This window comes from Varanus komodoensis, unplaced genomic scaffold, assembly GCF_004798865.1.
Source record: "Varanus komodoensis strain SLA01 unplaced genomic scaffold, ASM479886v1 scaffold2, whole genome shotgun sequence".
In the NCBI taxonomy this organism is placed as follows: Eukaryota; Metazoa; Chordata; class Lepidosauria; order Squamata; family Varanidae; genus Varanus; species Varanus komodoensis.
In genome coordinates this window covers 19,041,481-19,056,625 of record NW_025335568.1, presented here as the reverse complement: position 1 = coordinate 19,056,625, position 15,145 = coordinate 19,041,481, and the positions used below count along the sequence as shown (strand labels likewise).

The 15,145-nt window shown below is 44.2% G+C and overlaps 1 protein-coding gene across 2 annotated transcripts; it reads left to right on the top strand.

Annotated features, from left to right (window-relative positions):
• The first annotated feature begins 3,698 nt into the window (after nucleotides 1–3,698).
• Nucleotides 3,699–14,008, top strand: LOC123023022 (alcohol dehydrogenase 1-like). 2 transcript variants are annotated; one of them, XM_044429348.1, is made up of 9 exons: nucleotides 3,699–3,796; nucleotides 6,026–6,127; nucleotides 6,206–6,347; nucleotides 7,967–8,054; nucleotides 8,154–8,373; nucleotides 9,643–9,903; nucleotides 12,464–12,599; nucleotides 13,288–13,426; nucleotides 13,878–14,008. In XM_044429348.1, exons 1-9 carry the CDS (start codon nucleotides 3,779–3,781, stop codon nucleotides 13,900–13,902), a joined length of 1,131 nt encoding a protein of 376 aa, XP_044285283.1. In that variant the 5' UTR covers nucleotides 3,699–3,778; the 3' UTR covers nucleotides 13,903–14,008. The 2 variants fall into 2 exon arrangements, with proteins under 2 accessions (XP_044285283.1, XP_044285284.1); XM_044429349.1 differs by lacking the exon at nucleotides 9,643–9,903.
• Nucleotides 14,009–15,145: the final 1,137 nt, after the last annotated feature.

Here is a 15,145-nt window from a genome sequence, read left to right as displayed (position 1 = left end):
CTCCAGTGAGTCCTTCCTTCTCGTTAGGTGGCCAAAGTATTTGAGTTTCATCTTCACTATCTGGCCTTCTAAAGAGCAGTCAGGGTTGATTTCCTTTAAGATTGACTGGTTTGATCTCTTTGCAGACTCTCCCGTATGACAATCATGATAAGAATATAATAACAATTATTTTCTCAATAGCTGCCTTTGAGCAGCATCCATCAAGAGAATGAGGCTACACGCAGTACCAACAGTGCCCCACGTTGCAGCCCATTCAACAGCCTTCTTCAGGCATTCACCATCTGATCTACCTGCCACTGGTGGACAACTGCCAAGAGACTGTCTCTGGAGAAAAGTGGTCCTCAACAGAAAAAAGTGCCCCACATGAGAGAGCATTTCTAACAGAGCCGTTGAGCTTCTTTCAGCCTGAATATTGTTTCAGAGAAGCTGGGAGTGACAGTGCATTTCAGTGGTGATAGGGCAAATGATGCAGGGCCAAACATAAATTTGGCATATTTTAGCTTAATGCTAGTACTTAAGCTTAGGAGGGACATTTCAGACATTTAAATGCAGGAGTGGAAGCATGAAAAAGCCAGGAAACAACCCAATGTTTAGATGGAGGAAAGAGAGTAGAGCTGGGGAGAGACTGGGACCTTCCTGGAACCCACAGAGGGTTGGATTTTATCCTACAGGCCTGAGGTCTGTAGGATAATTTAATTCCTCCTAATTTAAAAGGAGGAAAGGATTTGTAAGCCATTTCTTTTACAAATGCACATGAAAGATGACGCTTACTCAGTGGGATTTATTTCAAAGAGTACCTCTAGGATATTTTGATGCAGGCCTTCCAAGTCTATCCTTTTCGGGGGCTGATTTTATTTTATTTACTTGGAGATCCAAAGTGCCCTGCTTTGTGCCAGCAAAGAGAGAGCTGGTCTGGAATCACAAAGACTGCTGCAAATTTACCGCATAATCATTTGTGACAAAGCTCTGTTGCCAGTTGGCTCCAGATGCTGCAGTGGAACAACCAGGGAATTTCTAGCACTATTTGATTGACTCTGCTGTGGCAACAGCAGCATTGTAAACGTGGCACAGTGATGCCAGGCAAGCTCACAAGGCGGCATGGAAGGGATGAAGGTTGGTTGTACATCCACAGGCATTTGGGGCATAGGACTGTTAGGAGGTCTCCTGGATCAGGCTGCAAGATCCATCAGTTTCACCAGCTTGTTTATCCCAGTGGCAGGTGGGTGCCTCCAGGAAGCCTTTAAGCAGGGTTTGATGGCCATTAGACCACCTGACATAGTGGAATATTGTCCCCAAACATGTCAGTTCCTTTTAAGCATCATATCTTAATGCCACCAATAGACCTATTCCCCATCCATCTGTTCAGTCCTCTTTTAAAGCCATCTAAGATGGTGGCCATCACCCCAACCTCTGGCAGAAAGCTTTACACGAACAATTTACCTTAGCAGTTGAGCGTACACTTTGCCATGTTCAGCTTCAGCCTCTTAACTGACTTGAAAAATATGATACTGCTTTGCTGTGTGGAACTTACCATTCAGGAATTTCAGTTCAGATTGCAAACTATTTCTTTTGGATATCTCAAGCCAAATATGTAACAACGTTAAAACATGTATCACCTTTCCTCAAGGCAAAAGTTCTCTTTTACAATAATAAGTTCTCAATTTAGAATAGTAAAAAGAATGTATTTTCCCTTTTCTTGTCTGGGGAAACATAGATTCTGTTGATTAAAGCTGATTTAAAAAACTGTGGGTATATGTGTGGTTGGTATTTAAAGTATATTGACTAAGCAAATATCATGTTTGATAGCTTCATTTGCAGCTACAGAGTAGCCTCCAAGTCTTACAGCAAAATTATTTCATAAAAACATAGTTAAGAGAAGCCAGTTTCTACTCCATGCTTCGCCCCAAAAACCTGCTTTGCAAGGAGGTGCTTGGGAGCAGAAAATGTTAGGTACCTCTCCTGTTTCTCCTCTCTCAATCACCTCCTGAATGGTTCTTTTAAAGAAAAAATGTTTTAAACTGTCACTAGTTTGCCATTTTGCTTGTGTGTGACATATAAGGTTGCCTTTTTCCTTCCTAGACATAGGTTAAGTACTAGCAGAATACTTCAGTGTAGTTCTCTGCATTAAGCACACTCCATCTTAAAGATCTTAGAAGGAAAATGCAGAAACAAATTCCCAAAGTAAGACGTTAACTTGCTTTCTAAGTATATAAATACACATCATGGTGGGGGTGAGCACGTGCTTCTTGCATGTGATCATTCGGCTCACCACAAGCACAGTGTGAAACTTCTTTTTACCTTCCATTTCTCCACCCCAAGAAGTGCCTGCCAAGGAAGTGGAGTAGAAGCAGGGAGTCTTGGAGATGTGGCACCATCACATCACACATTTTATATTACTGCTGGGGAGAAAGAGGCAAGATGTGGGGTGGATGTTTCGGGGGACCACCATACGACTTCCAAGCATGGTTTGCAGGTTAACTATAAGTCATGGATTTTGAGGCTGCACAGAAGCAAGCATGCTGCCCCTCATATTCTGCTAAGAGAATGGGGTTGTTTGGCATAACACATCGCCCTGAAATCTGGGTTGACAAAAGGGAAACAACCCAGAGCTCAAGGTTTAGCCATCATGCCAAACAACCCAATGAAAAGTGGAAGTGGAGAATGGGTCGGAGGCACTGCATAGCATTGGCCAATCTTACCTTAATGAATTAAATCTAACTAAATCATGAGTTAACCCCTGAGTGAACTGGGTCACAGTGCCTATTTAATTTCAAGCATCTAGGAAATACCAGTCTGTTAACCTCACAAAAGCCATTCCTAATAATCTTAGAGTGCCCAAGCGAGAGAATTTAACAGCCCTAGTGACATGTTCATCTGTGTAGAAGAAATAAATGCACAGACAGGCATGATCTGTAATCCCCCCGAACAGCATGCATTCAAGGCCCTAGCATTCCCTGAACCTATGTGCATACATCTGAATCCACGCAGGCTTTTGCTTGCATGGTTCATCTTTGGATCCATGGAGGGCAGAAGACAACATGTCTAAAAGCCTGTATTCGTTCGGGCATCTCCATGTATGGCCTTCACACACAGGATTCTCCAATGTGAGGGGAAAGGGATGCTTCCAGGTATTCTCCCTGCTCCTTTCAAAGAATGTTACAGCAGGTGGTCCAATACTGTCTTCAATTTTAACCTGCTGAAGAGGAACACATGGAGAAGCTCCATAACAGCTTTTGACTGGAAGTGTTAGCCCCCTGCTTGGAAGCACCCAAGAATCAGGGAGATTAAAACATTCTATTTATTCTTGCTGTTATTGTTACTGTATAACTTGCTTAGAGAGTCATCTCCGGCTAAAATATAACATATACTGATCATCTTTCGTTCTGAGTGTTGTATGATTTTTCTTAAATCCGTAGGCGTTATAAAAAAACAGATCTGGCAAAGGGGAAAAGCCTGCAGTGCAAGCCTGTATAAAAGATTTAACCGCATCTGTCACCCTCAGACTCTTGCATCACGTTTTCAGGACATTTGTACGCTGCGTTTCCAAAAAGCTTTGGCTGCTAGTGGCTGCCAAGCTAAGTGATTGACTACAATTCCCAGAGTTCTCCGCGGCACGTCTACGGCGGCCAAGAGTCCGGGTTAGCAAAGTAACCCTATTTAGCTACGAAAGAATTCCGGGATTTTGGGTCTTACGTTGTTTAACTTTCGCCAAGCAGGAATCGGGGCGATCTCCAAAGGGAAGGCAGAGAGATTGCCGTGCGCAAGCTAGTTTGCAATAATGGACACTTCTGGGAAAGTAAGGAGAATGTAGCTTCTTTTTCATGTAAAAGGAGTCTAAAATCGGATTCTTTAAGCCTGCGGTTCCCTCACCCTGCCTCCACTGCAATGGCACTTGCTCCACGCAGAAGCAAGCGCCTCTAAGCTAAAATGGGCTCATTGCTGATGCTGGGAAAATTCAGATAAATCCTGGCTGAAAAGTGTTGCTTATATGCCTTTGTTTTATAAAATGTTTGCACCCCTTTCTCAGGAAGCACCCAAAATTCCAAGCAACGTTACTGTTTAGCATTTTCTCTTAATTTAAGAAGTGAGACCTGATAGCTTCTCCAAGAAGCTGTCAGGGCTGTTGTTTTTGCTGATCAGCAAGGGCTGATAAGGCAGTCCAGGTTAACAGCATTGCAGTCACCCTCATTTGCATGCCAAGACCCACAGTAATCCCTGTGCCTCGGTGTTCATTATGTTAATATCAAATGCCATTGTATTGAGCCCTTTCTGCAGACCTCTCACCTTCTTCTGACTGTATTCCCCTTATTTCATCATCAACTGCCCAGCTGCTGGGCCCATGTGACTCAGAATCTATAAAACACTCTGTATATGTTCTAGAATTGGCGGTGGAGACCACTACCTGGTAGCATGCTGTCGTAAGTAACTGCAGGGACCCTGGCTGATCTCACCAGTAAAAACGCTGGGGTTCAAGGCAATTAGTTTTCCCTGCGGGTCCTGCTATTTATTCCTGCCATTGGTAAAGAGACTCTGACACCGAGTAAGCATGTTTAGCTTGTGCTGCACAGTTCCTGATCATGAAGGCCTATGGAGGTCAGAAGGAACCACGGATCTGATTTTCACACATGAAAGGAAAGATTAGCTACTTTAAAATAGTTTACTTTAAGCCAACTCCCTTTACATGTATGTGCAATTAAGGCTGCCAAATCTATACTTATCCTGAGAAGTAAGTTCCATTGAAGGCATAAGAAGAGCCCTGCTGGAGCAGACCAAGGTGCATCTGGTCCAGCATTTGTTCACCTGGTGGCCAGCCTGCGCCCGGGGAAACAGGCTAGCGAGTACTAAGCTCAATTAGGGTAAGCAGGTGCTCCCTAGCGACCGGAGTTTACGGGCAGACAGCCTCTGATGCTGGACTAGTAACCATAGATAGCCTTATCCTTGATTGATTTGTCCAGTCCAAATCCTGTGGGGTTTTATCCCAACAGTTGTCGTGCTACACAACTGGGTACAGAATTGCAGATTCTCCTTGCTCTAAAATAAATAAGTAAAGGCTGGAAAACACCAGAAAGGCTCTGGAGGATGGTGACATTGTCAAAAGGCCCTGTAAAGATCCACAAGTGAGGATCATGAATGCACAATAAACACTCATGTAGGGAAGCTCGTAAAAGACTAGCATTTTAATGTTTTGGCTGCACTGTTTTTGCTCTAAGCCCCATCACTGCTTGAATGTAGTCCCCAAAAACTTCTCCAAATGGTCTGCCACCCTGAGGTTGACACGGTTTTGCATCATGTTATACATGCTTCTGTGGAATTAAGTCCCAGTGGATGAAGAGGAGCTTGCTTCTGAGTCGTGTCGGACTGCACTATGAGTCACTGATTCAACCCCTTTGACATAAACACCTTGGCACTAGAGTGTCTAGGTGGTCATTGGGTTTTCGGGGTCATAGCTGCAACCTCAGAAACTGGCCATGATATGAGGTATCCTGAGGGCGCCTCAGCCCTATTCTTTCTTGCTCTAAAGTGCCACAGTGAGACAGCTCATATCTGGTTCACAAGGCAGGAGGAGCCCAGAGTTAGCTTTTGCCTCTGTGCTTCTCCTGCCCTGCCTCGCTGCACCCATAATCTTTCAAGTTCAGAGCTTTTGGGTATCCTGCTTGAATTGCAGCCTTTTGTTTAGATTGGAAATGGCTTCAAGAAGGTCAGTGTTGTGAGGATGCAATTGTCCAAGGACACCGGCCGCCCCTCTTGTAACACATCGCTCCACTAGTGTCTCGTCATAGCCTGGTGGAACAGCACATGTGTTCCATGCAGAAGCTCTCGCGGCAATATTTTTGCTTCAGAGCTCCCTCTTTATTTTTTCAATGCTCAGTAAAGAATGATCTGTTATCCCTTTCACTCCTTGTGTAGTGAGATTCCAGGTGTACTGCGACTTGTAACTCTACACTGCCTCAAGAGATCTGTGGTCGTGCACAGCAGTTCAGAGGATTGTATTGCACATCTTGTCCATTTGTATTTGTTTTGGCAGATTATAAAATGCAAGGCTGCTGTTGCCTGGGAAGTAGGCAAACCCCTTTCCATTGAGGAGGTCGAAGTGGCTCCACCAAAGTGTCATGAAGTTCGTGTGAAGGTAGATATAGAACCTTATAATACATGTGCCTACACCTTTCTCTGTGATGTTGGTGTAACTCTTTGTTGTTTCTCACAGATAATAGCCACGGGCATATGTGGGACAGATGACCATGTCCTGACAGGTTCTTTCCCTAAAGTAGAATATCCTGTTATTCCTGGCCATGAAGGAGCTGGAATTGTAGAGAGCGTTGGTGAGGGAGTGACTTGTGTGAAACCAGGTATGCAGAAGATGGCAGCTAGCATTTTAAGTGTTCTAAAGCTTGACAAGCTTCAAAAGTTCACAAGAATTCAGCTTCAGTGGACAATGATTGCATGAGTTATTAAATAACAAAACTGAATTTTATATGTTTTCTACTTTAATGTATTTTGCTACTCATTTAGAGTTTTTAAAATATAAAATATATATGTTGAGTGGTATATAAATCTAATGTCATCGTCATCATAGGACAATGCACAATTACAGTATGTTTCTGCTTATATAGGAATTTTTCTGCCCCAGCACCTGGGTTGCATTTCACTTAATCCCAGATGAACCCAGTACTAAGATTTGATTTTTTTTCTGAAAGCATAGCTGCTTATTCTTCTCTGAACTGTGTCATCTTTAAATACACACACATTTTAAATATGGAGTAATTATGGAACGCCTTCAAGCTATTGGGCAGTATAAAAATGTAATGTGCGTGTGTGTGTGCGTGTGCAAACACACATGTGAAATTGAGAGATAGGGTATGGGCTTGTGCAATGTTAGCTTAAAGCTGGTCTCCCTAACCTGGTGCCCTCCAGATGCTTTGGAAGACAACCACCATCCCCTGCTAGTATGGCCTGTAGACAGGGATGATGGGATTTGTAATCTGAAATCATGTGAAGGGCGAGAAGTTGGGGAAGGCTGGTTTAAGGGAACCTGGTAGTCTAGCCAACTCTCCAATATTCTATTTTTCTATATGAAGTTTTCTACACACAGAAAAGAATGCTGAGCCATGAATTTTGTGTATGGAGGGATAACATGTCCAAGGAAAAGCTTGGGCTGAATGTATCTCCTTGACACATTTGTTATTTTAGAGGTGGAGGGATTCAAACTGATAAGCTATAGGTGCTGAATCTCTTCCAGCCCAATGGCCAAATTCCATTTTGGAAAAGTTCTTCAGTTCTGTGTCCCAACAGTGAAGGGAACAAAAGGGGCAGGACCAAAATACCTCCATATTTGAGTCTAAAACTCCTGCAGCCAGGTTGTGGCACCATTGGTTGCTGTGTCAATGCAGACAGTAGGCCTATTCAGGCTTATTTCTATGTTACCAAATACTTGTGTTATTTTTATAGATTTATATTCTAGCTTTTCTGGAAGTATCTGGGTTTTTTTCCCTGGGGGGATTTTTGTCTTATTGAATGAGTTCAGACAACACAATAACCCTCACTTAAAGGTTGTTGTAGAACAAGTTTTAGTTGAAATATGTCTTGTCCTGCTATCTGAAGCCAGCTGTGCCAACAAGCCGTTATTTGTTGGTAGGTTGTAAACGGTGGGTTGTTTATCATGGTTTATTGTTTTGGCTAGGTTCAGAAACACAATAACCCACAATTCAACAATACACTGTTCAGTGACAGCCCATGCTCAGCCTTTAGCATGGGTTATCCTGTCATCTGAACCCAGCTGGTGAATTTTGTAGTGATGGAGGGGCCCACCTTGTGATCAGCAAGTTGTGATCTTAATTCTATAGGAGCTTTCAAAAATCTGTTTCACTGTTCTAAAACCACCAGAGAAAAATCCATTGGTGCTGACTTTACCTTACACAAAATCAATTTTATATTGTTTATTTTATTTTGGGGTTTCTTTTATTTCTAGGAGACAAAGTCATTCCCCTTTGTCTGCCTCAATGTGGAGAATGCAACTCGTGTTTAAGATCTAACACTAACTGTTGCCTGAAAACCCAGTGAGTTTGTTTGGAATTTTGTCTTGTATTTCCGTAGATTTTTGGCATTGTGTAGTACTGTTTTTTTGTTGTTAACAACTCCAGCTCTCTCTGAAATAGCCTCTGTGAACCACAAAATCTGATGCCAGACAAGACCAGCAGATTCACCTGCAAAGGGAAGCAAGTTCACCACTTCCTTTGGATCAGCACTTTCTCAGAATATACAGTTATGCCTGACTCTACTGTCGTTAAGATTGATAATGCTGCTCCTCTGGATAAAGTCTGTCTTTTCGGCTGTGGATTTTCCACTGGTTACGGGGCTGCCCTCAATACAGCCCAGGTAAGGAATCGTGTACTATCAATGCAGTGCTGGCTCACTTCAGGCTTGCGGGATCTTCATTGCCTTTTTTGTGGAATCCTGAGTCTGGTGCAAAAGACATACATAGCAGCCCTTGCTAAAAAAGGAAAACATGCCAGAAAAGTGGTGATGGAGTCATGCTAAATTACCTTTCCTTGCAGATCATGTAGTTCCACCTTAGGCATCACAGTGCGTACATTTTAGCTAATTTAAATGTTACTCAATTTGTATGAACCTTATTCAGAAGAATAATATAGTAATTTGAAGCCTTATAGCTAAAACACCCTGCAGGTAGTTGTACTGGAGTCTTGCATGTGTACTAAAAGCAATCAGTGTGGTGCAGCGGCTAGGAGCACAGGACCGGGACTCAGATGACCTGGGTTCTGGTCCCTGCCTAGCCATGGAACCAGATGGACGGCTGTGGGTCAGTCGCATACTCTCAGCCCAACCTACTTCACAGGGTTCTTATGTGGGGCTGAGACTGAGAACAGGAGGAGAATTATGTAAGCCAATCTGAATTCCTTGTAAGGAAAAAGATGGGATATAGATCCATCCCACAAAATCTCTAAAAACAGGCTGTGTTGCTTAGCATAACTTGACACAAGCTTTGTGCCTTAGGCCTAGCAGGAACTGGGTTATATGTAACACTACCTGCATAGCAATGGGTCGGACGCAACTTTACTAAACAACAACAACCTGCATATATAATATGAATGACTGAAGTGGGAGATGGGCTGCCTTTGTGCACATGCTTGTGGAGAATTCCACCTTGCACACTTAGGGTTCTGCAGCTTGTGAAACTGGGAATGGGGTGGGATCCCTGCTGAAATGGTGGATGCACAACTGCACGATGCATGTGATGACAGCAGTGGGGCTAGTCCCTGTGGTTCCTCCCCTACTCACATGGCATACATCCTTAAAAACCCTGAGTATGGCTTTAGAATTGAAAGAATTCTGACCTACTTGCATACAAGGACTAAGCATAGTTACGGGCCTTACGCACCCTTACCTCCCCTCATGCTTTATCCAGTTTATGGCTGCAGGAGGACTTATTTTGTTGCTGCTGTCAGTAAACAATCAAGAGCTAGAAATCCTTTGCACTCTGCACCTAGTGATCTGCTGGTGTGGTGCTTCATGAGTGCTACTTAGTTGTCATGCTGAATTATGCATAACTGGAGAACATCTTCTTCACCCTGCAATGTCACACACATTGCAGTAAACATTCATCCTGCTCCTTTCCACCCCCTCTAGGTCATGCCTGGTTCCTCCTGTGCCATTTTTGGTTTGGGAGGAGTTGGTCTCTCCGTGGTGATGGGATGCAAAACGGCTGGGGCTTCCCAGATCATTGGGATTGACATTAACAAAGAGAAGTTTGCAAAGGCAAAAGAACTGGGAGCCACAGAATGTCTTGACCCTCGAGATTACAAGAAGCCCATCCAGGAAGTGCTGGTTGAAAGGACTGGTTACGGTGTTGACTATGCTTTTGAGGTTGTTGGATGTTTGGATACACTGGTATGTTTTGGTTTTAGTCTGTAATTTCTGACTCTGCCCTGTGTTTTGATACCAGACTGAAAGGATGCAGTGTTTCATATTTTCGTTAAAACAATATGCTCAAAAATGTTCCGCTTTATAGGCAACCCTTTCGCCTATCAACTGGACTGCCAACTAATTTCTACATCAGGCATGGGGAACTTCCAGCCCACCAGTGGCTCTTATCTGACCTGCCAGCTTCTTGCCCAGACCCTTGTCTTTCCACCCATGGCAGGAAAAATCTGTTAATTTCCCATCAGCAGTCAGCAGGAGACTAGAGATTAGAATTTTGCCTCTAGGAAAATTAGTTATCTCTGATCAGAGATGATAGATTTTTCTTCTGTTACACCCTGTCTTGTGTTATATTTAAGCTTTTTAAAATGCCTCTGGGGCATTTTCAGCAGGGTATGCTTTGATTGTGTGTCCTGTGCTGAAATGTGTGTGTGTGTGTGTGAGAATGAGGCCTTGATCACATGCCAACTGCAGGGGACCCCACCCTAGCACATGGCCGTAGGCATACCTGGCCACAGTTCATTTAGCAGTTGGATTCCCTTGCAAGTTGGCATTGCTCACACACTTAGCACCGTTGTGTCACTGGTGAGCTGCCATACCTCCTGTTGATGTCTTGCAAGAATAGAGGCTGGTGTTGCAAGGAAGTATGCTTCAGTGTGCCAGAAAGACTCTTAATTGAGCCACCAGACTTCCCTATCCTCGTGTCTTCTTGATGGTTTGGACTTGAGCTTCCGTCAACTCCTGCCAAAATGGCCAATGGATAGGAATCTTGGAAATTTTAGTGCAAAACTGCTAGAGGGCAGCACGTTGGGAGAGGCTGTTCTTGACGAATCCCTGATGAACTCTATGGAAATGCTCGAGATTCTTGGAACGTTATGGACTGCTTTGGATATGATACCAAGCCATGGTTTAGTGCTATGTGAACCTCCAGGGTTTTGTGCTCCTTTTGTCCTCCCCATGCACGTTCTGATTCACACGCCTTTCCGGTTGGTCACAAGTCCTAGTTTGCAGTTTCTTCCAAGTAGTGGTAAGCAATGATTTCTGCTTGCCCTGTAAACCAGGACGAAAACCAGTATTTTGAACATGTTTTCAGTTTGCAGGCAAAGCAAGGAAGAGGAGGGAGGGCAAAAATAACAATGATTTCCAAGACTTCAGGCCTCTGGGATCTCCATTGTTTTTCATCAGAACCACAATATCTTTCAAGCAGAGTTTGGCGCAAACACACACATGCAGATTTAAAGCATTCTGAGCCTGGGAATTTATTTTGGGTAGCAAAACTGAACGGGGTTCACAACTCTTTCATCCAGAAATCCATTCCTGGTTACTGTACACTCACTATTTCAACAATATAATATGGATAGGCAGGTTAATTTTGTTGTTGTGATTGTTAAGTTATCAGAAGTCAGAAAACCTTGTGGTTCTCCTACAAGTTACCCACAGAGCTACCTTCTGCCCAGTCCTGCTCTAGGGAGCAGTCTTGCCCAGTCTGGTAACATTCAAGTGTTTTGGAATTCACTTCTCAAACCAGCAAAGCCAATGGTCAGGCATATGAAGAACTGTAGTCCAAAGCCTCTGAAGAGCACCAGGTTGGGGAAGACTATCTGTGAGGTAGGTTGGATTGAGCAGGGCTGGTGTTGGAGGTAGGCAGGCTGGGCACTTGCTGAGGACCTACCCCCTCTCATGGGCCCACTGATCAGAGACGTTGGATTTGCTCCTCTTTACCACTGCAAGCTGCTGCTTCACCTGCCTCTCCCTCTGTCTCAGATGACAATGGTAGTGGTGTAGAGAATCAGTAGATGCCACTTGCTGGCTTTCTGCCTACCAATGCTGAGAAAGACGATGAGAAGCAATAGCAGCAGGTGACAATGGTTGAGAAAAGGACTCACTGAGGGAGGTTGCCCATGGAAGGTGCCCATGGCTGCTCAGAAATCTGAAATGGAGTAACAGTGACTTACCAGCTGTCAGACTATGGACTTCACAACTGATTATGGAGAGCAACCTCTGTATAGCCATTATTGCCTGGCAACTGTCCTCCAACTTATAATCCATCTTTCTTGGGGAGTGAGGGGTTGACATTTGCTTAGAATGCAATCACATTCACCAAGGATTGCCATGTAAATAGTTGTGGAGCTCATTTCTTTGGCAACAAGTTGCAACTTTCTCAAATCAAGCTCCTTCAGGTCAAAATAAATATGCCTCAGGCTGTGTCAGCCATGTAGTGTGTTCAGACAGAAGTTTCCTGCATACTTGGGGAAATGCATGCCAACAGAGACAAAGGATGCAGAATGGGGCACTGTTCAAGTAGGAATTGTCTGGAGAGGCGTTTAACTCCATCTCTGCAGCACAGCCTATATAGCCTGCACTAGGACAACAGTGAGCCCGTGTGAGAGGATGCTGTGCAGGGTGCAGGACACCAGGTGCGCCTTTGGTACCCTTCCCTTCAGAACTCTGGCCTTGGGCATCTTTAGTGTAATAGCATGTCATTGCTCCTCTGTTTGATAACGACTGTTTAATGTCCTGCTTCAATTAGACAGCTGCTCTGGCGTCTTGCCACATAGGCTGTGGAGTCTGCGTGATGGTTGGTGTACCTCCTTTAGGCTCTCAACTGTCCTTCGATCCTATGCTGCTTTTCACTGGACGCACCTTGAAAGGGAGTTTCATAGGAGGTAGGATGATGTACTCAGATGCACACCTGCATCGCTTGCATGTCCAGTCTGTCCCATTTCATCGTTCCTGGGTATGAAGCAAGGAGTGCAGGTTATGGAAGTGCCAACACCAAATCAAAGTTTGTTTTGATGACTTCATGGTTGTCCTGTATCGGGGTGCAGAGCCTCGCTTGGGTTTCTCCAGAAGGCCACACCCTTTTCTCTAACCACCACTTCTTTGGTGGCTTCCCAGCTTTCATGCCATTTTTCTCCATTCTAAAAAGATGAAAAGACTCTTGTAAGGCATAGGTTCTGACAGAAAGAGTTTTAAGTTATGATATGCTGGCGCTTTTGGCTTTTAGGACCAATCCTCTGGTTTTACGCCTTTTGCCTTTGGCCCTGCCTACCACGAGAATATACACCCTGGAAGCTTTTCCAAAATGAAGTTTGGTTCTTGGGCTGAAAGAAGTTTCACGCACCTGCCCTGTATCTACAATGCAACCCTGAAAAAAGAATGAGAAGTGTGTGCATTGAGTAATCCACATGCTTCCAACTGTCCTCTTACCCTGTTTTTTGTCCTGCACGATGCATGACTTAATAAAACCCCTTGTGTTGTTGGGGGCAGTTTTGTGATAGGAAAAATGCTCCTGTGAACAGATTTGATGTTAACATTGTGCAAGTTGTAGGGGTTGGTGTGTTTTTTTTTCAGGCTGGAAGATGAAAGATTCTATCCCTCACTTGGTATCCAGTTACATGGAAGGAACATTTAAATCCGATGCCTTAATAACCCACACTTTGCCATTCAGCCAGATCAGCGAAGGCTTTGATTTGCTTCACTCTGGAAAGAGGTAAGAACAGTGACTTGTTAGGACTTACTTTTAATAATGGCAACTTCATCCCAGAATTTAGTATGTCAGTGCAAAGCAAAACAGTTTCCAATGCTTTGATAAGGAGTGTTTGACAGAAATAAAATGGACTTGCCAAGTGATTATGTGGTTGGGACCCATGGTGCAGCTGTGTAGGATGCTAGTTCTTCATTGTGCCCAGCCACCAAGTGAGATGACCTTTACCACATCACCGCAGTCCTAATTCTGTGGAAAAGCCGGCCTGACAGCACAGTCAAAACAAAGCTCAGAAAGGAGTCATGTTTCCCAAGTGAAAGTCTCCCTCCCCAGCATTCCAGCATCATCCATCAAGAGTATCTTAAACACGCATGTCATGTGATGAAGGTCTGAAAGCTGCTTCATGGCTTTTTCTGCAGAACAACTTGTAAAGTTAAGTTTTCTTTTTCTCTTTCAGCATTCGCATTGTCTTGAAGTTTTAAGTTACTGAATTTCTGTAACGATTCGAATGCCTTCAACCTGGAACTTCTCTTGAAAAATGCTCTCTTTATCGGCTGGTTTTTAAAAACAATAATAAACAGTGCCAACTAAAAACTTGACTTTTTCATGTTTGTTTTATAATGAAATAATTGTATAAACAGTATGGTATATGATATGGCACATTGGGTTACTTGGCCCCAGATGCTTGAAAATTCCAAGTCATGCTTTCAGTTCTAAGTCATGCAGAAAGAGCACAATATAATCTTTTTGTGTCTCCAAAACTAAGTAAAGCCAGTCAACAGAAAGCTGTGTTTGCATAAAAAGTTTTGATTGTTCTGGAGGAATACTGAATTACAGTTGCTTAGCCTAAGAGTGGTAGATTTAGACATGTTGAGTTGATCGCATGGCACTTTTCTGGCACCTGGCATAAATAAAGCCACCTCCTGAAGGCTTCACACAAGCTTTTCTGTATTTCAGACAACCCAAAGCATTTATTCCCTTGAGTGAGAGTACGGGATTTCAAGGCAGCCTGTTGGGTTGGCTGCTCCCTCCAGGCCATGGGGGCTTGGGCAAGAGCCATTCCTGAAGCTCCTCTGAGAGGGTGGGAGGAGGACAGAAGCAACTGCAGCAGCCCTAAGGGATGCTCCCCCTGGCCACGGTTCAGCCCATTTCGGTTTTTCACTCCAATTCCCTGCCACTGGCACAGAACAGGGGTCACCCCGAGGCAGGGCTGGGCAACTTTGCCAGATCCAGGGTCCACCTCCCCTGCACTTGTAACCAGGGGTGGGCTTGGGCAAAGCCCCCTCCTGAGGTTTTTCATTTGCAAACAAATACATTGAAAGCAGATCGTTCAAGCCTGCAAATTAGGTGACTCTCTCGCCTGCTACTGCTCTGGTTCTGCTCCTCCCACTGAACTTTAAGGCTGAATGCAGACTGGGAATGTTGGGACACGTGCCCACACACTGGGAAGGCAACCGCTTGGCAGAGACTGCACTAACCTTGCACGTGAAGGTCAAGCACGCTTAGGACTTTGTTGCAGGGCAAGCTGCATTTCAAGATAAAGCAAGCATGGCACGGATGACCTGAAGGGGAACAAAAGAGGGTGGGCTTCCGTCTCCTTTTTTTTTCAAGTGGGCCTAAAGCCAGTGAGCTTCTTTTTGGGAGGTATTAAACTATCTTGTTTTATTCAGCCTCGATGGGAAAACCCCCACATGATTTCCTTTCCTCCGTGCCAATTGCAAGCTG

What these genes read in the sequence shown, in the direction of transcription:
- LOC123023022 (XM_044429348.1), top strand. An exon ending in GTCATGAAGTTCGTGTGAAG is followed by an intron (nt 6,128 to 6,205) that starts GTAGATATAGAA and finishes TGTTTCTCACAG; the next exon opens with ATAATAGCCACGGGCATATG. An exon ending in TTGCTTCACTCTGGAAAGAG is followed by an intron (nt 13,427 to 13,877) that starts GTAAGAACAGTG and finishes TTTCTCTTTCAG; the next exon opens with CATTCGCATTGTCTTGAAGT.